The sequence below is a fragment of the Mustela nivalis genome (assembly GCF_964662115.1).
Source record: "Mustela nivalis genome assembly, chromosome: 7".
In the NCBI taxonomy this organism is placed as follows: domain Eukaryota; kingdom Metazoa; phylum Chordata; class Mammalia; order Carnivora; family Mustelidae; genus Mustela; species Mustela nivalis.
Genome location: NC_139026.1, coordinates 117,110,191 through 117,133,195, shown reverse-complemented (window position 1 = coordinate 117,133,195; position 23,005 = coordinate 117,110,191). Strand labels below are relative to the sequence as shown.

Genomic DNA, 23,005 nt, shown 5'->3' with positions numbered 1-23,005 from the left:
AAGTCAATTATCATATGCTCTCTCTGATATGAGGAATTTGAGAGGAAGAGCGGGGGGGGGGGGTCCGTAGGGGGTAGGGAAGGAAAAAATGAAATAAGATGGGCTCCAGAGGGAGACAAACCATAAGAGACTCAATCTCACGAAACAGACTGAGGGTTGCCGGGGGGTGGGGGGGGTAGGGAGAGGGTGGTTGGGTTATGGACATTGTGGAGCATTGTGGAGGGCATGTGCTATGGTGAGTGCTGTGAAGTGTGTAAACCTGATGATTCACAAACCTGTACCCCTGGGGCAAATAACACATTACATGTTAATAAAAATAATTGAAAATATTAAAGAAAAAAAAAAGAATGGGTGTTAACATAATTCAATGATGATGGTGGTAGGGATGTGACCAACAATGATGACGGTAGTTACCATTTACTGGGGTGTTATTTTTGCTAAAGAGTGCTGAATCCTTAACACAAATCCCCAGGTTTAAACTCAAATGTAACACAACCTCACAAAGTAAGTACAATTGCTATCCTCCATTTAGAAATGGGAAAACTGAGGTTAGAGAGATTAAGTCATTTCTGAAGCTTGTGAAGTAATCATGGAGCTGGGATCCAAATACAGGCCATGTGGCTTCTCATCCCCCCAAACAAGATGCCCATCTTTGGTGAAGCAACATAAAAGGTACAACAAAGCAAGAACCAAGCCCTGGCCTACAATTAATATGGTAACTAGAAGAGTGAGACATTGTCCCCCACCTTCCCGAACTATGGGTGGCCCCAGACAAACAAAGTCTGGACTGCTTTCCCTAGGAAAGCTATGGGCAGCCAACACTGTACAGGCTGTTCCCAACTTCAAAACTCCAAATGCTTATGAGAAGCCTTTCCAATTGGTGGACCATGTAGGAGGCCAATCACCCTTTTTTGTTCCCTTCCACAAGCACTCCTCACCACCAACACCTCTGCTACACCTGGCCCTGCACTCCCCAACCCATCCACCCACAAACCGAAGAGCTGTGGGCAAACCAGTACCATAAAATATCTAAATGTTGGGAAATCATCTCTCTGAATTAATTAATGAGCCATGTGGTGCTCTACTCAGCATTTAATTTAAATATTTTCTTTAGAGCCTAACTAAAATAAATCCATTTAGGAGGAAATTAATGAAATCATCTAGTTAATGAAGTCTGTTTAATACGAATCATTTCAATTCCAAGTCATCAAACTCTTTTATATCAGTCCTTCCCTCTGCCAATTCACATTACAGTTTAAAAAGATGACTCTATTCTCAGTTATATGTAACACTGCCTAATGCTTTCTTCATTCTGGAACTAGGAAGTCACAAAATTATGGGGAAATTTAAAAACAAAATAAGAAAATCCCCAGTTAATCACATACTCCACTTCCACTGCTAACACACCTCCCTTGGTAACACCTGCTCACTAGGATCCCTGCGTCTGCCCTGCTCCTATCCATGCCCACCCTCCCACTGCAGCCAGAGAGACAGTTCTCAAACGGACTCTCATCATCCACCACTCTGAATTTTCACGTACCCGTCCTGCGGATTCAGCCTGACTATATCTTTTAGGCAAGTCTTGCTTCATCCTGACTTGGTCAGAATGCTTTGTGCCACCTTTTGTGGCATGACTCCTTATCTTCAGAGCATTATTTGTTGGTAATTCTACATTTAATTTCTATGATTGTTTAATTCTGACTCTCATGATACACCATGAGGACCTCGAAAGGACAAACTGTGTCTCCTTTTGTTTGACACTGTATTATATCACGGAGCATAACAGCTGGCACAGAATAGGTGCTCAGTGAATTAGTTAAAATAACTAAAAGTCTTATTATCTTTCAAAGGAAATTATTATATGTGCTGCCTTTTAAAATTATTATTATTGTTGTTATCATCATCATTATTCAGAAATTCTAGTCTGTAAAAATTCTCTCACATGTTTAGGGATAACTAAAGGACTGTATACAGGGGCCAAGTCAACAAGAAATGGGGGGGGGCAGGGGGAAAGAGTGAAAAGGAAGTTATTAGGAACCCCTCAGCCCACTCCTACCTCCAGGATACAGACATTCTAAAAACTAACTGACCTCATGCGGCAATTTAGTGTTCTAGTCTTGACAACAAAGGAATTTAAATCTCAAAACTTTCTTTTATCAGGCACATGCCTGGCGATGGGTTATGTAAGGAGAAGGATCAAGTCTTTAAAGAAATTAAAATTAGTTTTGTTTCAATTATGAGCTGTGAGCTCTTGCTTTAATTTAAGCAACATGCCATTTCTTCAGAGCTCATTCTTCAGGCTTATTCACGTTTTAGAAACTATTCCAGACCCAAAAATACATTCTTCATTCTCATCTAAAAACTAGAGATGTGACTGTCTTCAGCATAAATAAAAACAAAAGAGTGCTTCTCTCCACATTATCAATAGCTATGGCACAGAATGTATAACACCCCCTTTAAAGGACATGTGTACACACACTCTCCACAGAGAAGCACCATACGCTCCTACCGTCACCTCCCTGGACCCTGATTATTTTTCAGTAACTTGATGCCAAAACAAGTAAATTAACAAGTTATACCTAGGTAGCGAAAAAATAACACCCAAAACAGTAGAAAACAATGAACTTTTAAAACTAAACCATGCCCCTTGCCTAAAACTTGTACCAGACATGTATTTCAAAAGCAAAATTTATTACGACACATTTCAATGATACTAACATCAGACATCTGATGGGGCAGAAATATTGTGAACACAAGAGCAAACAAAAAACTACATCAGTTTCTAAGTTAGGAGAACGGTGAAAATGTGTGATCTACACCTCAGCACTAGCTTCAGCCAACATGCAGAAATTAATGCTTGGCCATGATTTCAATAAATTTTTTAAGTCTCTTTTTCTGAACATGCTTCCAACTGAGGATACTGGCCTAACTGTCCCCCAGGAAACCCTGGGTTCTTCCCAAAAAGCAGCAGCCAGCAGTCTCCACAACAATCCTCCGCAGCACCTGGCCTCCAGCTCCCACACCTCAAGCTCATATAAACTTCCAAAAAGTTTAAATTACTATTCCCTTCAACCCTTCTTCCACAAATAGCAAGGAGCAGATGGTAGAAGACATTCCCTGGGCACCTGGGTGGCTCAGTCGGTTAAGCATCTGCCATCGGCTCAGGTCATGATCTGGGGGTCAGCCCTGGGACCAAGCCTCATGTGGGGCTCTCTGGTCATCTGGGAGTCTGCCTCTCCCTCTAACCCTCGCTACTGTCCATGCTCATCGCCCTCTCTAATAAATAAAATCTAAAAAAAAAAAAGTATTTCCCAAGGTCAACACAAAAATAGCACACACGACATCTTTCCTGGTCAAAACAAAATTACATCCAAGAATGACAAAGAAAATGCTTGCAACTAAGCACCCTGAGCACCAAAGGTATGAAAAGGAAGACGGTAACATATAGAAATGGCTTTCTTCTTGCTGATCACACACAAAAAAGCACACTTCCCCCAGCTTTAAGTTCTTGGTCAGTCCACCTAAAATCAGTTTTAATGTTCTTACAATCGGTCTCAGGTGACTGGCATGCAAAGAGAAGTGAATACAAAACATTTTTCTACTGTAATCTATTTGGAATTTTCAAATTTTACTGCAGTACACAGAGGAATAGCAAGAATGACCTAGACCTATTTGAGTAGAACCGAGGGAAGGTTCACTAAAATAATAAATAAAAGATAACAAAGACCAAAGCAGGAAGAAATTGAGACAAGAAACTGCTTGACACTCGGGAAAGCACATACAGACAAACACATTCCAACAGCTGTTCTAAGAGGTCCTACAGATAACATGGTAACCATTTCAGTTTTTCATCATTTGGCAAAATGTCAATGGAGAAAACTGAGAATGAGACACTAAGAGTAAATAAAACACGATGACCGTATGCACACTAGGATTCTCTGTTCCCTTTTACTCGAAAGCAGCAATGCAGAGTAGGGACAAACAAAACAAGGCACATTTATATACACAAAGTAGATCTAGAATATTCTATCTTATAAAATCAAACCTACTCCAAGAACCCAAGACAACACATGCTAATACCATTCTGAATAAACTTGGGTAAATCCTGGCCATTGGAATCATGTAGGCACCAAAACAAAACTTCCTCAGTGCTGTGCATGAAACTCTAATAATTAAAGGATAATGAGCAAAATTAGGTACTAATTAGGTACTTCAATCTTCTCTTACTATTATTTAAATTGTTGCCTCTTAATCCTAGTATCTCTCTATGAAAATAATTTTTCAAAACTTCACAAATTCACAGTGATCTGGTATATAATTTACACCTTTTGAATTTTTCTTTATTTTTTATTTTTTTATGTATTTGACAGAGAAAGAACACAAGCAGGGGGAGCAGCAGAGGGAAAGGGAGAAGCAAGGTCTTTACTGAGCAGGGAGCCCATACGGGGCTCGATCCCAGGACCCTGGTATCATGCCTGAGCCAAAGGTAGATGATTAACCAACTGAGCTACCCAGATTCCCCTGTAATTTACATCTTTGAAAGAAATTACCCCATTACAGAGACTGATGGCAGGGCCACTAAAGCATGGTTTCAAAGTACAGTGAGCCCAAATACCAACTGGACTGTTTATAAAATGCAGGTGCCCAGGCCTGGCTAATGGAGACCTTATTTCCCCAGGCTAAGTATCTATCTGTATTTTAAACATGACCGGGGGATTTTCATTAAACAGGACACTTTTTAGAGCAATTTTATTATGTAAGAGAACTGTAATGTCTTTTTTAACCTAAAAGAAAAACAGGTGTCAAAATCCTTACTCAAGAGTAGCTGCCAAAAATACTTGAAAACACTCCAGGATGATTAAATCAGAGTCAAATTTCAAAGCCATGGAAAGGAGCCATACAACTGACTACATGCAACCCTTCGGTCTCAATAATGCATCTGACAATACCATGAATGTGAGTGTGGAGAGTCTGGATTCTTAATCATATATATATTTTTAGAGTTACAACTTCAATGGGTCCTCTAAGAAGCTCATTCAAAAAGTTAAATTGATCATATATATATATATATATATATATATATATATATGGAGAACATAAACACAAAAAATAAAAAATAAATAAGTATCTCTGAACAAATCAAACAATGATTTAAAAGTTCTTTCAGTCTGCAATACATGGCATTCTCTAACATTTTTCTATTTGGAAACTGAATTTAATCTGCATGATATAATACTCCCTGAAAACTTACTTCATTTATTAATATTTAAAACATTCTCCTTCAGGCGTGCCTCGGTGGCAGGGTCAGTCAAGCGTCTGTCTCCTGATTTCAGCTCAGGTCAAGATCTCCGGGTCATGAGATCAAGCCCCACGTGGGGCTCCACGCTTGGTAAGAGTCTGCTTGAGATTCTCTCCCTCTTGTTTCTGTCCCTCCCCACCTCGTTCTCTCTCTCTCTCTCTCTCAAATAAATAAATCTTTAAAAATGGGAAAAAATACCTCTGATTTTAATGGCAACTATTTTAGAAGATCATAATTTGCTTCTTCCTCCATTTATATGTGTAACCTAATAGTTGTTGTGTTTAAAGATTATTATTTTCAGTTGCTGCATAACAAATTACCCCCAAAGACCTAAACAATAGTATCAACCACCTTAACCTAACTGATCTGTACAGAACACACAACCCAACAACGGCAGAATATACATTATTTTCAAATACACATGGAACATCCACCCAAAATGCCATATACTGAGCCTAAAATAATAGTGCATTTCCAAAGATTATTTTAAAATCCTACAGCTGAACATCTACATCTCAGTATTCTACCTAGCTAAAACACGCACACTGTTAAGGTGGTTGATACTATTGTTTACGTCTTTGGGGTAATTTGTTACTCAATCTTTTTTAAACACAATTAACTATTATTAGGTTAATAGTTGAGGCGCTAGGATGGATGGTGAAAAACTGTAATCTGTACTCCATGAACCCACAGAGCAGGACTGCAGGTGCCGTGTGCACATGAGTCCTCTGAGCTCCATGTTCTCGAGCACTGAGACAGGGAACAGCCCCCCATCCTACCCACCCAGCAAACCAAAGTCCACAGCAGACTATCCCAAGCAACACACCAGAGCTCGGCCGACCACAGAGACAATCTTTAAAACACTCTGATTCACTCTATTGAAAGGCACAACATATGAACAGGATGGTACCCATCTACGGCAAAGCCTGTCTGTACACAGTCAAAAAGGAAACACAGGTGGAGAAATCCGGGCACGCTCATCAATGCTGCTCAGAATGCAATAAAGCCAAAGATGAAAGTACACTGACGGCCACCTCTGCTTTCTCCACGGTAATCTCAGTATCCAAAGTAAGAACAGCAACGAGTACACCATAAAACGAAACGCCGTGCGCAGCTAGGCTGGCACGGCCACAGTTAATTGGCATGGAAATATACTGATAATCAACTCAAAGAGAAAAAGCAGGCCACTGTTCAATCCTTTCTACTTTAAAGAAAATATGTGTCAGTATTTGAGCAAAGAGAAGAGTTAGGCCGCCAAACCCACTCAAGCAACACCAGGGATGAGCTCTGGGCAGCAGCATCAGGTGATTATTTCCTTCTTTATGTGCTTCTTTTTCTTCACCAGGAGCTACAATATTTTTATATTAGAAAAAGCAACCAAAAAATAGGAAAGAAAGAAAACAAGGAAGGGGAAGGGAAAATACTGAAAGATTAATATAACATGAGTTCATCTCTTTGTAATATTACAGCTAGGCAAGGGCACCTGTTTGAATTCTTCATAAACATCGAGAGTTGCTTTAAGCTTTGAAGTTGAACCACACATTAATTTGACTGTAATTTAAGTTTCTAGGTAAGTGGATGGCAGGAAAAGGATCTGAGAGTCACCTTACACCCAGCTCACTGAAAAGCCCAAAAAGAAGAAGTGACACCAAGAGAAAGAACAGCAAGTCAGAAACGGGCAGAACAGTTCTGTATTTTTGACCGATGCAGGAGCTACACGGGACAAACCCCACAATGGTAAGTGCTAGTGAATCAAATCTCCCAGAATTTACACACTATTTCATACCTGGGATTCTTCATTTTCCTCAAGATTTCAAGAAAACATAGAGGATGTCTGCCAGTTCGGAATGAGGCACTGCGCTGTCAGGAAAGCAGAAGCCAAGAAGACAAGACAGCCGTGCTCGGCCATCTCCCAGCCAAGTACAGGCATGGAGGGAGGGTGAAGCCAAGGGTCAGCAACACGAATGGAGGGGAAGGGGGAGAAAGAGAATTGGGTTGGGGGGAGAGGAGGAAGGTGGGCAGCGGGAGGAAGGCAGAGACAGGGAGGAAGAGCGCTCCCCGGGAAGAACCAGAGTTGAGTATGAGACAGCTTCACCACCCCCCAACCCCATGATGTGACCGCTGGCTTAACCTATCCTGTGCTGTGACACGTGTGATGACACACGGCGTGTGCAGCTGGCAGCCCTTCCGTAACTTCATCACGACCAGAACACAAACGAGGCTGTGGCCAAAGTCTGCTCCAGCCCCATCACCCCCTGACAATAATCATCTGACTTCTACATGCAAATATCCTGTCACAGATTCTTAAAGTACTGAGTGTCACTTCTCCTCATTCCCTCAAAGAGCAGGACAAAAGGGTGAAAGCAAGTGAACACTGATGTGCCTGGGGGTGGTCCCATTGGTGATGCCGAAATCAGAGGACACTGAGGATGGTCCTACAGTCCAAAAGCTCCCCAAGAGCAACACCAAGAAAAGCATGGCTTTTGGAACACAGAAAAGTCTCTGCTCCCTGGGATGCACCTGCTCCCTGAGACGCCTCTGCTCCCTGGGACGTCCCTGTTCCCTGAGATGCACCCACTCCCTGGGGAGCCAGGTAGAGCACTGCCCATGCCCACTCTGGGACGGGCCAGTGCTCGGATCAGAACTCAGAGACCTTGCATTATCACACACGGAAACAGACCTCAGTTGTCAAGAAAGGGGATCAGTTTGGTTAAGACAAAGGAAAATATGGCAGGAGAAACTTTTAAAAAGAATTCTATTCAAAAAGTTGGAAATTTAAAATTCTATAACATAGTAATCTTAATAAAGCCCAGGTGTCAAGAAAAGCATTATACCGTAAAATTCAGTATAGTGAAGACTCACAATACTTGTTTAAAAAAAAAAAAAAACAAAAAAAAACAAAGGGAGTGACCCAAATGTTCTTTAAAGTAAGTTTCTAATTAGAAAGGGAAGTACTCCCACCTAACCACCCCCCCCTTCACTAAATGCATCCTGCATGGCTTCCCTGGATTTGAACTCACTCTGTCTTTATCGTCTGCTACATCACAGAGGGTATCGTCAAGGTCTAGTATTCCTCCATCTCCGTGTTCAAGTCGGTGCACCTGTATCCAGTAGTTTGGATCCTGTAGAGAACAGAAACATCGAATGTAGGTAGTTACATCACCAAAAGAATCTCTAACACCTGAGAATCACTAAAACAGAACACTTTCTAAAAACGCTTAAAAAATGCTGAATTACCCATCTTTTCACTTTCTCAGTGCTCAGAATGCAGCTCAGACACTACTTCTCAAAACTATTAAACACTATCATAAAACACTACTAATGCAAATAGCATATAGTTACTCTGCACCCACATTCATCCGGACTTCTTTCAAAGGAAAGTCAGTATTCAAATTGGTCATCCACAGAGACTAGGTTTGTAAAAACACACCTCTCTCTCTCTCTCTCTCTCTCTCTCTCTCTCATGCACACACACACATGCCGTGGCATCTGTCTTCATTCTAGAGCCTTACGCTGCATGATTCCCAGATTAAAATGTTGTCCAGAGTCCTTAGGACACCTGTTGCTATGGTTCCAATAGTGCTCCAGTGAGTCCTTACCAAAAGGTATTAATCCTCCAAGGGTAATCAGGTATAATTAATATCCTGGGGGAGAATAAAGAAAGCTGTACCAACCATCATTCCCTAGCAAGTTAGAACAGAGTCATCCTGCCCTCTGCTCTTCACCACCCCCCCCAAGAAAACTGTAGGATGATCTAATCAACTAAAATATTAACTTTCATTTCTAAAACCCTTTTAGTACACAATGAAGCAGACTGACCTCTAAAATGTGGTTTATAAGAACCTCTTCTTCCTTCCCTGTCCTCCCCACACTCTCCTTATGAGATCATAACCTAACAGCTTTTCTGTAACATTTGGAGCTACTCCTCTGAAATAAATTTCCTCCTAACAATTTTCTCAACCCCTTGACTTTTCTATTTCAGGACCTGCTATGTTCTAGCCTTTCTCCACCACAGTTAGTTCCCCTTTCACAGCCTGCCTGTATTAAAGTCCTGCGGAACTGTCCCCCCTGCCCACCGTGGAGGCCCAGTGCCTCCTCTACACAGGGCCTCGCCTTATCATCCAGGCTAACCCTTCCCATCCCTCATGACACACCTCAGTCAGTCATCACCTTTCTTCCCGACCAGAAAGCCCCCAAAACAGTTTAGAAGTCTATCTCCAGTCTTACTGTTAATGTTTCTAAAAACCATAGTACTTTGGAAAATGGTACTCATATGTAAATGCTGAGTCTTTAAAAGCTGTTGATACTGTATTTTTTTTTCACATGCTAAAATAATTGTATAAAACCTTCCATTGACCCTACTTTACTCTTTAGTCACTCTACCAACTCTCTAACTCTCTTTACAGCAAAATTATTAATAGATTTGTTGTTTTACATTCTTCTCTCATAATCCTGTTCCAATGAAGTTTCCTCCCCACCACATGCTCAAAAATGTCCATTCAAGTTACCAACAGTCTCCATATTGTTTAATTCAATGGTCCATTCTCAAGACTCATCGGCCTTGGTCTATCAGCAGAATGTTATATACTAATCATTCTCCTGCCCTTTCAAATACTCTGTAAACCTGGCTTATAATCTTTCAACAATCTGATCAAGGCTTGTAATTAGACAAGATCAGTAATCTCAGAATTACTGAGATTCGGTTGTCTCCTCTCTCCAGAAGGGTCCTGATTCTATGGTCAACTATGCCAAGTAGCCATGACAACACCATGTCAGAACATTTATCAGGACAGCACTTATTAAATGCCACTCCATAATACGTGCTGAACAGAAACTGTCTGGACAGAAAAAACCGAGAAGGAAATCAGCACTAATCCCAAGAGAGTATAACACACACACACACACACACACACACACACCCCACAGATCTAAATAGGACACATAGAAATGACCTCTTCCCACAAGAGTATAAAATCCAAGAAGGACATTTTTGCCACTGAGAAATACAACTCCTTCAAACAGTAGCCTCTCTCAGATTTTAACTGGCAGCTTTCATCAATACAATTCTCTCTCAATAAACAGAGGATCTGCTATATTTTCAATGGAATAGTAAAGAACCTCTAAGGAAAACTTTTCTTAAAAAGTCAGAGTATGTTTGTTGATTCTACCTTGGTAGTTTACCCTAAAAACTTTGAAATGTTAATAGCAGAAACCATTGTTGTCCCAGCTATAGAAACTTAGAAATGTAACCGAACAAAAAGTTGTGATAAGGCACTTTTAAAAATACTAATAAACACTAATTCTACAATAAATACACCTGTTATGAGATTTAAAAACCAACATGACATAACACTCAATTTTAAAAAATAAGAATCTGTCTCACTCAGGATTAGTTCATTTAAAATAACCAAAGATCTAAACACCGAACAATAGTTTTATGTTCTGACAACCAAAAATCCCTCACACACGAGCAAGAAACAAGGAATGACGTTCATCAAGCGATGAAGACAGAGCTACCAAGAAGCAAATGCCCAGGCCAGACAAGGGTCCCCAACCACCAAGAAGAAATCCAGGGACAAAACCACAGAAAGAATCACTGCTTCTCACCCAGGCTAAGAATAAGAGCCAGGACCTGGCCTAAGGCTGGAGACAAAGAAGTAGAGGAACCATTTCTAAGACCAGCTGAGAATGAAAGCACAGGTGTGTAATTTGAAAAAATGCAAGCTGCAATGAAAGGTGTTGCCCACTCTATTCCAGGACACAGTAAGAACAAACAGTATGGGGGAAATCCTAATGAAAGACTGGCCCCGCAAAGAAATCCTTCCAGCTCTAGAGAGCATCATCCCATTATGCAAAAAGCCATGAGCTTCCGTGAGCTGTGACCTGTGGAACACAAAGCCTCTGCCTATCTTACACCCACGTAAGCTTCAAGAAAAGTATCTGCCACTGGAAACGGTGGTAGCCTGCTCTTTGCAGTGACCATCATACTGCAATGGTCTATATCCTCTCAGATTTTCAAATGAGAATATATATGTAAATATAAGACTACAAAAAGATAACTGAAAACTCGATAATTTGAAAATTAATTACTACTTGCAAAAACAGGATGAGAGCAAAAACAACCACCGCTGCCCTCTGTGAGAAATTAAAATGTATCAGATAAGACATAAACAAAAAGTCAAAGGAGGTAGACCATGCGTCATAAGAAAAACAGACATAAAAATGCTTTGAGTTCAGAGGAAGGAAAGATTACTTTTGCTTGGAAAGATTCAGGAAAGGCTTCTAATGAGCAGGCTGGAGGAAGGAAGAACGCAGAGATCATTCTGAGCTGAAGACAGGTACGAACAGGCAGGGAGGAGGGGCACGGTTTATTCATTAAACTGGGAGCACAAAATGGGCCACACAACAGAAACGGAAGGTAAAAACATCTCTTGGGTAGAGACCCACGTGTACTCGGCCTCCCCCGTCCTGGAACCCCCCCGAAACTACAGTCCTTATGTATTTTTCAAGGTGTATCGCCACAAAAGCAAAGAGAACAGAGAGAAACAAGAGTAACAGAGCAGCAGGAGGCTGGGAAGCCGGGCTGATGATCACACGTGGAGCAGACTCAAGAAAGTGAACCCCACGCCGGACTGCGTGGGAAACCAGGCAGCAACGTGACCTCCTCGGGAGAGCCCTAAGCTGCTCTGGAATTGGGGAAACCAAGTACCTCAGAAGACAGGAATGAACATGGGAAGAAAAACCGCAGAATCGGCTGAAATTCTCTTTAAGCAGCAAAGCCCAGTTTCCGTCCTGGCTGCACACAGCACTGGGACGGCCCCAGCAGCTTCCTGGAGGCTTATACTGCAGAGATCTCTGAAAACCGGGTGGGATGCGGGGATAAGTGAACATTTTCACACTGAGTAGAGAATCCAGCTCTCTGCTTCCATGTGTTCCCGGAACACAGGCAGCTGGAGTCAAGCCACCTAGACAAGAGCCTGGACGATCTCTCCCTGGGCATCTGACCACCTGAAGAGCAAAGGGCCAGAGGAATCTAGCCAGCCAGGTGCCCCTCCTGTGCACCTCAGCTTCTGAGCCCTTGCCTACACTCTAGGGTCTGTGTTCGAGTTAACACCCCTTACTCAGCCAGCAGGCAAGGAACAGACCCTGAGGAAAACCCAAGGATGGAGCAAAGGCCAAAACAAATAGAAAAGACACCGAGAAAAACAGGCTGTATAAAAAGAAGATGGTTGTAAAAAACCCGTCACTGATACCCAGGAGAGTCCAGATGATGGTAATCCAGGTAGCAAAGGAAAATGAAAAGACAGGGAAAGAGGAAAGGAAAAAAACAGAGAGGAAAGCCAAACAAAAGCCTCCTAGAAATTAAAATCACATCAAGTGAAAAATCATTAGAAGATTGGAGAGGAAGTGAAGAAATCGCCCCAGAAAGTAAAGGAAAAAAAGAAGATAAAAGCAGGTAATGAAACAGAAGATGAATCAAGTAAGTCAAACGGTTGAATCATAGAAGCTCTAGAAAAAGAAAACTGGGAAAACGGGGGCGGGTGGGGGGATCAAGTTAGTTCCCCAGAATGACAAGAGTTTCCATATTAAAAAGGCCTGTAGAGAACCCAACACAAATTATGAAAACAGGCATACACCAAAAACAAAAACAAAAACAAACAAAAAACAGGCACACACCAAGGCATATCAGAACAGAAGAGACAAGCAGAAGGTAAAACAAACAAAAACATTCCAGAAAGTAAAATACAAATACTATATAATGAATGGATAAGGAATCAGAATGAGTTTGGCTTTCTGGAGAGCAACACTAGAATCCAAATGACAATGGTACACTGTCTTCAAAATGCCTAAGAGAAATGGTCCCCAGGCAAGAATACTATACTTCACCCGACAGCCATCAGTAAAGTGCAAAGGCAGAAAAAAAATGTTTTAGAAATGCTATTTCTACAAAAATTACTCTCTCTGCACCTTTCTCAGGAAAGTGCTGGAAGATGTGTTCCAAGGAAATAAACCATGAATGAAGATGGCATGGCATATGAGAATAGGGGACATAACATATAAGAGAATTCCCAGAATAATGTGAGGCTGAGCCCGGATATCAGCGGGGCACCAGGGGCGGAAGGTGACTGGTCATCCAGGAAGTGGGCCAGAAGCTCCAAAGGAGAGGTCTTCAAGAAGCTGAGAGTACCCACTGTAACTAAACATGCCAAGATGTTACTTTTTAACAACTGGCTGAGCTGGATTAGAATTGGCTGTAAATTCACAGAAGACCAAACAAAGGAAAAAGTATCGTTCGTTCCAGGGAAACCACATAAGTTACAGGAAAATGTCACCAATGTATCTATCACACACAGTTCAGCTCTGAGCAGCTTTTAATAATGAAAATAATGGGTACATCAAATACTTAATCAAATTTACAATTGCTTTGGAGGGAAGAAAGTGTGTGTGCATGCATGTACATGTATGTGTGTGAGAGAGAAAGAGAGAGACTGAGAGAGAGAAACCTCTCTCTCCAGACAGAAACAGAGATCCAAGAAGTGGCTGCAAGAGAGGGGAAAGGCACATGTGGGGCAGTGAAACAGGCTTAAATCGTCCATGTTAAATAATAAACATGACAAGAGCAACAAAAAGCAATATAAGCAGTTGACACAGAAATATAAAGGTAGTACCAAAAGAATCAAGTGCAAGAATTGAAAAAGGCCATCTCTCAGGGAGCAGGTATGGCTCTCTTCCTAAAAATCTGACTATGCACATCCATAATGTTGGAAAACAAAAAGACTGGGGAGAAACGGCACAAAAGGTTCCTGAAAATAACGTGCACAGCACACAGCTTGAAGTGAGCATCCATCAGTCCTATTAGCCAGGGGATAATTACGCAGCCAAGACAAAGGAGGTCAGTCCATGATACAACAAACAAAAACATTTTGCTTTTAAAGTCAAAAGAAGAGCACAATGGATAGAAATTAGGCCACATTCTCGATTCCCTTGGTTAAGTATCTAATTTACTTAAACCCAAAATGAAACGTTTTTTAGAATACATTTTATAGTTCTCTTTTTAAAAAAATGAATCATTTGGGGGTGCCTGCATGGCTCAATGGGTTAAAAAATGAATCATTGGGGGGCACCTGGGTGGCTCAGTGGGTTAAGCTGCTGCCTTCGGCTCAGGTCATAATCTCAGGGTCCTGGGATCAAGTCCCGCATCAGGCTCTCTGCTTAGTGGGGAGCCTGCTTCCCTCTCTCTCACTCTCTGCCTGCCTCTCTGCCTACTTGTGATCTCTCTCTGTCAAATAAATAAATAAAAATTTTTTTAAATGAATCATTGGAATTTCAAGATGGAGTATACACAGTTTTGAATTTGTCTAATCAGCTCCATTTCAAAAATGCCTAGCTTTTAGTATAAATTCAAACCAAAGGACCTATTTTCAATTTTGTTGTAACAATGTTGACATTAAACAGATTTTTCTGTTGCTTTCTTAACAAAGCCTGAAAATACAGGTGGTCAGAAAGCACAGCTGATGTTCAACGATAAAACAGTGACCTCCATCACAATAAGGGAATATCTATTATTTCATGGCAAGTGCACTCTTCTGCTTTCCACTTTTCCATCCCAAACCACACCCAACACACGTACCACCACTGCACCTCCACACCTAACACAGAGCAGCCACAACCCTGATGCCTTCCCTGAAGGTGACTGGCTTCATTTACAGTGTCAGTCAAAAAAGAAAACAGCAGCATGAAACCAAAGGTGAATTCCAACCACATGTAAGTAACTTTCTGGCATTTTGTTTCATTAGAACTGCACACAATCTCTTACGGAGTTACACCGTAGCCCAGCCATATGGGCAATCTGCCCATAACTGACCTCTAACTCTGACACAACTTCCACAACATCGCCTGAGTCACAGCTGCTCCCCCAGTTCTGCACTACTCCACAGAAACAGAGGAAAGGGGGGAAGGATCGGGGGCTGGCTTGGGCAGGCACCCGGACAAGGACAAGAAGGCAGTCACCACCAGTATATTTGCATTATGCATTACAATTCTAAAAAACACACTCGCACTTGTGCATTATCCCATGTGGTAAGAGGGATTATGATCCTTGCTTTCGATGAGAAAACTGAGCCGCAGAAAGCCTAAGCTACTGAAAAGAGGCCACAGTGAGTAACTGCCGTTGGCCAGGACCCCAGGCGGCTTCCGCTGATTCATGTCCCAGCCTTTCTCAGACCCACATGGATTCTTTTCAAACAGGAGCATCAGAGTGACTGTCCTCTGGTTACAGCCCCTCTTCCCAACCTCTTTATATTTTGCATAATGGAGAGGTATACAACATATTTCTTCTAATAAAAAGTTTTTGACTGTTAAAAAAAAAAGTTTGAAACGCCACCCACCTAAATATTATATTACATGTTCTAATCTCATCTATGATTTAAAGCTGAGGTTCTTAAAGTAGTTCATTCCCGCATTATCACCTGGGAACTAGCCAGAAATGCTAACATTTGGGAGCTCCACCTGGCCCTACTGAATCAGAATCTCTCAAGGCAGGGGCAGGGCCCAGCAACCTATGTCTTAACAGGCCCTGCAGGTGATCCAAATGCACACCAGAGTCTGAGAACTCAAAATTTGTGGTTTAGAATTGAGGCTGCATCGGGGCTGAAATACTTTGAATTTCTTTTACGTATTATTACATATCATGTTTAGCTCATAAATTCATGGATTTAATGTTTTCACCCACTTTTTTTTTTTTTTAAGATTCTATTGATCGGTCAGAGAGACAGAGCATGAGCAGGGTGAAGCAGGCAGAGGGAAAAGCAGGCTCCCCACTGAGCAAGGAGCCCAATGCGGGACTCGATCCCAGGACCCTGAGATCATGACCTGAGCAAAGGTAGATGCTTAACTGAGCCACTTATGTGTCCCTCACCTACACTTCTTAAATCAGAAGTTATTACTATATCTTAAAAATAGGGGGCACCTGAGTGGCTTAGTGGGTTAAGCCTCTGCCTTCAGCTCAGGTCATGATCCCAGGGTCCTGGTATCGAGCCCCACATAGGGCTCTCTGCTCAGCAGGGAGCCTGCTTCCCTGTCTCTCTGCCTGCCTCTCTGTCTACTTGTGATCCCTGTCTGTCAAATAAATAAATAAACTCTTTAAAAAAAAAAAAATGGTTACCGCACACACACACACACACACACACACACTCTCTCTCTCTCTCTCTTCCTATGATAACCATATAAATGTACTTCTTCCTTTCATCTCTTGTCCTAAATAATCTAATTACTTTCCAACTCATCTTACTGCTTCTAGACTCCAATCTTTTCATTCCTGTCCTGCATCTTGCTGCATAACTATCTTCACGAAATACCCATTTCATCATGTCCCTGTCTTGTGACAGGAGTCATTTGCACTGACTCATGACATTCCAAAAGGTTAAAATCCAACATCCCTGTCCAAGCACCCACTCCTCCCAAGCCTGCATTTCCAGACTTCCCTTGGCTCCCATCACAGTCTGTCAGTCCTTCCAGACAGTTCTCAACACCACATCTGGGCCTTCAACTGCTCTCCTCACTGAGAAACCCAATCACTAGGATCAGTGCCTGAGACAGAGTAAAGACTCAATAAATATCAGTTCTGTGAATTAGTTAACCCTTAAGTTTTTTTTCCATTCAATTTCATACCTGGAACACTTTCATCCCCACAGCTCCAACTATGAGACTTGTATTTGTCCTCTCAAATCGAGATCAGAAACCACCTCCTCTGGGAAATGCACTCCAACCTCCAAGTATTTATCTAGACCACATATTTGTGCTGTTTGTTTATCTCTAGTTAAGTTCCTTGACAGCAGGAACCATCATCTTTTTTTTTTTTTTTCTTTTTGCATGGAACAAAGAACAATGCACCATGTTGTGTAAGTAATGTATAAAAAATAAAGGTAATAACCCTGTTAGATAAGAGAAAAAATTTAAACAAGAGCTCCTCAGAGACTACAGTCAACAAACACAGACTTGTACTCTCCTAACTGCCAAAAGAAATGCCACGGGCATGCCGTGCCATGTCAGGACCAAGAGCCCCCATTCACACTGTATCTTCCAACTCCCAGAGCTGGCTCTAGACATTCACACTGTATCTTCTGACTCCCAGAGCTGGCTCTAGACATTCACACTGTATCTTCTGACTCCCAGAGCTGGCTCTAGACATTCACACTGTATCTTCTGACTCCCAGAGCTGGCTCTAGACATTCACACTGTATCTTCTGACTCCCAGAGCTGCTCTAGAAAGGCTGTGAGGTTGTTCCAGCTGACATCCCAGGCAACATCTCAGATGTGGAGAAAGAAGACATCCAGGTACTTTTCCCTGGCAGTATAAAGGAACCCAAATACCAGTAGAAACACCATCATCCTCACCCACACAGGTGAGTCCCCAGCAACCCCAGCCTAAAATGCCTAAAAGAAGTGAGCTGAAGCCTAGATAAACGTGCCTAGAACCCAAGGAAAGGAGGATAAGACAAAAAGCTCACCTTTTGCTCCCCTTGGCCAATCAAGTTCTCCCCACTCTAGTCCCAGCGAACATAAGAACATGCAAGGGCTTGGAGGTGGGCAGTATTGTTACCTGATGAGCTGGTAGGGGGTGAACAGAAGGCTTTTCTAAAGGAAGGGGAAAGGTGCAACAGATCCAAGCCTAAGTCCCTAAAGGACAATACAGATCTATAGGATATTGCTCCAGAACTGAAAACATCTGTTTATAAGCTATACAATCATCAGCACTATGGAAGCAGGTGCCTGGCTCTGGGCCCCCCTCCATATGCACTCTGCTCCTTCACCCTTACGGTACAAAGGGCCAGTGTGGGGCGACCAGGTACTGAGCACTTCCTAGTGATGAGATGACTAATGAACAGGAAAGGTGGGTGTCTGGGTGGCTCAGTGGGTTAAAGCCTCTGCCTTGGGCTCAGGTCATGATCTCAGGGTCCTGGGATGGAGCACTGCATCGGGCTCTCTGCTCAGCAAGGAGCCTGCTTCCCTTCCTCTCTCTGCCTACTTGTGACCTGTCACATAAATAAATAAAATCTTAAAAAAAAAAAAGAACAGGAAACTTGCTTGAGCTATCACACATGTAATTAAAGCTGAAGGGGAAAGAGAGCTCAAATATTACTCTGACTTTTTAATACCTGCTTGCCCTTTTTTGCACAACTGTCTCTTGAGAAGGATCAAATAGGTTTGTCAGGGGTACAAATCCGGAAGGGAAAACTTGACTAAAATAAAATTCTCTTTTCTTCTTCTTCTTTTTTAAAGATTTATTTGTTTATCTGAGAGAGAGAGAACATGTGCAGGGAAAGGCAGAGCAGGAGGGAGAGTCTCAAGCAGACTTCCCACTGAGCACAGAGCCCCAAAACAGGGCTTGATCCCACAACCCATGAGATCACAACCTGAGCCAAAACTAAGAGTGGGATGTTTAAGCAACTGAGGTTACTCAGTTGAGGGCACTCAGGTGCCCCGCAAGTCCTCTTTTCTTTCTCTTTTTCTTAGAATAGAAGAAATGAATAATGAAAAAACTATATCCCCCACCAGTTAAAACACCTGACTCTCTTCGATACTAGAAAGTAGTGCTTCATACTGTGTGACCTATCAAAAATATACAGATTTAAGAAGTCAGTCATGCACCAGGCAGTCCTGAAATAAAAACTGAAAAAAAAAAAAAAAATCCATAAACATTAAAATAGGGCCTAGGATACCTCAAGGTGGAGACCCACTGTGTGACAACCACAGTGGCCCACAACACATGTGCAGTTCATGACAATACTATACAGTGTGAGAGCTTTTAAAGCTAATTGAAAATGTCAATTTTTTTTTAGTGCTTACAAAAGAAATAACCAACCTAAAAAACCTTAAGGTAACTCACCCAGCCTAACAAAAGAAAAACCTACCCTCGTGTATTTACTATCCAACCAGCAAACAACAGAGGCTGACTCAGACCAGAATTTCTCTAACCTAGAAAGAAAGCCTCACGGCAACATGGTAACTCTAAGTAGCTCAGAATTCTATAAAACAAAAACAAAAACAAAAACTTGACCCTGAAGTAGCTCTCCACGAGCCCTTCATATTACTTAACCCAAAAGCCACCGCCCCATTTTTCTTAAAGAAATTATCTCAAATCACTTTAAGGTACATGACTAACTCCTCACGTCTGGCAGCACTAAACAGGAGTGAATCAGAAGAAACAGTCCCCAGCAAATACAGGAGAGGAGACTCTACGGAAACTGAATTTTGACAGCAAACTTACACCTACCTTCAATCTCCTCCTCGGAAGGCAAGACAAACAGTTACCCAGCTGTGCCCTGTGGCCCCTGCACTCCAGACCAGCACACCCCACACTGTGTGGGGTCTGGGTCAGAGCTGCACAGCACCACAACATCACAAGTATGGCCCCCAAGGCAATGGACACCAGACCACAGCACTCAGAACGTGCTCAGACCACAGCCACTTGGGAGGGTGGAGGGGCCTATTCCCAGTGTCTCCTCAGGACTGCTGATGTCAGAGGTGGGGCTTCCTTCTCCTCCCAGGATTCCCCTATCATCAGTCAAGGGAGGGATCCATGATGGTATCTTCAAAAGATTTGCCCAAGACCAGAGATGCTCTTGACTCTTATTACCACGGACATCTCTGCAGGCGATGGAGGCGAGGAACGTGTGTCAGCTTTTTGGAAAGATTTTGAGTAAAGAAGGGAGCAATACAAACAGACAAAGGGTATTTACACGCACACACACACACACACACACACCTCAAATCCCAAGATAGAAGCTAGTCAGCCCATGGGACTTCCTGGTCACTCAAACTTGATACACCTCGATTGTACCATCCTAGAAAGCCATACCATCTCCTCACTTGTGTAAACCTTACTTAAATTTCAAATCCTGGCTAATATCTCTTCGCAACATCAGTCTTCGAGCCCACTTCATCTTCTGCCCTATCCCTCCACAGTATGCAATGTCTCATAGATGTGCATGTTTTATAATTTACCACCATACTGAATCTGTGGGCGTTATCCACTCATTCAAGTATTTATGGAGCATCTATTATATGGCAGGCACTGAACTAGGTACAGGAGTTACAGCAGTAAATGTTCCCTACCCTCCTAGAATCTCTAGTCTAGCATACAAAACAACAGATTTTGTATCACCGCCTGAGGTTTCGGGCATCCCCTGGAGGTCTTGGACCCCTGTGGATAAGGGTTAACATCACACAGCTCATCTGTCTAATCGCTATTCTGTAGCATACTTAAACACAACCCTCCCACCCCAGAACCTTCACTGATACATGTTACTAGTTATCTCAAACCAAGGACCCATGTGCATCTCTTTACTAACCTGTTTATTTGAAAATATGTTGGCACTTAGGTCTTTCCAGGAAAACCCTAAAGACTCAAGACCTTATCTGGGCCCATCTGGTCCATTTCAAATACAACTGAAATGCGGAAGTTTTTAAATAAGGACTCCAAGATACCTTTGAAATATATGTAAAGGAAATTATATTAATGCCATATAATTTCTTAGTTTCCTTAAATACATGGTTAGTTTTCTGTCCTTATATAGTTTATAAAGTTTTTTCCTTATGAGGTATTTGAAAGTTAGGTACTTGTGCCTTCAATTTATTCCTCTTAAAAAATTATGGTACATATGGTACATACCATCTAAGAGGAAAAAAAATGCACAATCCAAGCACTAAAAAAGAAAACAGCAAGCACTAAGTAGTCCCCCTATAGTTTCCCTTTCCATAGTTTCAGATACCGCCATCAACCACAATCCAAAAGCAGATGATCCTCTTTCTGATACACTGTCAGGTTAGAATTAGCCCACTCACCTCACTTCATGTCATCTCATAGGCATTTTATGATCTCACATCATCACAGGAAAGGTGAGGACAGTCCAAGGAGGTATTTTGAGAAAGTGAGAGAGACCACATCCCCAGAATTTTTCTGACGGTATACTGTTATATAAATTATTCCATTTTATTATTAGTTATTGCTGTTAACTCTTACTGTGCCTCTAATTCACAAATTAAACTGTATTACAGGCATCCATGTATAAGGAAAACCTAGTGTTAGTTCAGCACCGCCTGAGGTTTTGGGCATCCCCTGGAGGTCTTGGATCTCGACCCCTGTGGATAAGGGTTAACGTCACACAGCTCATCTGTCTAATCGCTATTCTCTAGCATACTTAAAAGTAGAGTTCCTGATTTAAAAAAAAAAAAATTCCTGCATGGAAGCAAAGAAACAAATTAGCTCTATGGAAACTAGGGCAAAACACAATTACACAAGTAGTAATTAAAGTGTGAAATGGACTACCTCCAACAATGAGAGCTGTCCAGATAATCGTCTCAGACCAATGCGGGGGGACGACAAACGGACACGAAGCAGGCGGCTCTGAGGATGCTGATAGAGTGGCTGCCGTGAGAACGCCAGGTGTGATGACGAAGCCATTGAGCGGGCACATATCCGGTCTATCCGTGGCCACAAAGAAGGGCAATAAAATGGCTTGACAGGCTAAGTGGACTGCATTGCACAAGTCACTTCCTCTTTGTGGGCACCCGAGATCTCGTGTGTAAAAACAAAGGGACGAGTTATCCCTGAGTTTCGCCTCTTGTTCACCCAGTCTATGGTACTGTATCAGAACCAAACACACTCAGAGCAGCTTTCCTTCCCTGAGCGGATATAGGATAACCATTCCCATGACCACCATCACCTGATATTGAAAACAACTCACAGAATTAAAACTCCCTAACCTTCCCTACAACATTCTCCATCAGACATGTTTATAAATGCGTGTCCTTGAAGCAGCAGAGTACTAAGCCCCACAGATCCCATCTTCCTGGAACAGCTTCCCAACAGTGCGGGAACCACAACTCGGAGCCACCCAGACTAACATGGCATGCTGCAGGAAGCAAAGCCACAGGCCCATCCAGACCACGGAAGAGTCCTGCCGTGGGACTGGTCAAGGACATGGAAGGATACCCACATGGAGGCTCCCCTGTGACTGAAAGCATTTCTACACCAACCACAGACTTAAACAGCCTGTGGAAGGCATGTTACATACTACCCATCAATTAAGAACATTCAGTCTCGAAGTGGTTGCGTTTTGGAATAACAGCCAAGTCTGTGGTAATGTCCCTGTTCTCCAAGACTTTAATATCAATTTGGGGAGGCAAGCCATAGGTATGTAGAAAGTTCACTAACAATACCCAATTATCAAAATTAAATGCCAACCAAGCAGTACAGGAATTACAAAAATTCAGAAAACACTGAAAACAAAGAACCCTTCATGAAGGAATTATTTCGTTTCAATCAGGATAAATCTTAAGACAAAGGTGGGAAGGCCAAAACATACGTGGCATGTTTGAGCAATGGGGAACGAGGCCTGGACATGACATCAACAGTCAACACTTATCTTTTACTTTCTTCTTTTCCCCTGGGACTGGGAATCCTGAGCCCAGCTGGCCCCACGAGATCCCTACCAGGGCTGGGCCACTGCAGAGACTTTTCAGACCCACAGAGAAATGGCTCACTTGAGCCCCAAACTTGATGTCACCTCAAGCGTCATGTACTAAACAACTATTAAAACAATGTAATTTTTTTTAAATGGTGATATATTACCAACAGAAGCAGCAAATGTGAACCTACAACTTGAGATTTGAAGAGACAAAAGCATTTCAAAAGATCCCAAA

The 23,005-nt window shown here is 42.2% G+C and overlaps 1 protein-coding gene across 28 annotated transcripts in view; it reads right to left on the bottom strand.

The window, feature by feature from the left end:
* The window catches only part of PARD3 (par-3 family cell polarity regulator), a 649,140-nt gene that overhangs the window by 525,813 nt on the left and 100,322 nt on the right, over positions 1 to 23,005 (bottom strand). For all 28 annotated transcript variants that reach the window (XM_082739708.1, XM_082739698.1, XM_082739709.1 and 25 more), the window contains exon 2: positions 8,320 to 8,421. In XM_082739708.1, coding sequence (XP_082595834.1) covers positions 8,320 to 8,421 — 102 coding nt within the window. The remainder of the gene's footprint in view (positions 1 to 8,319; positions 8,422 to 23,005) is intronic.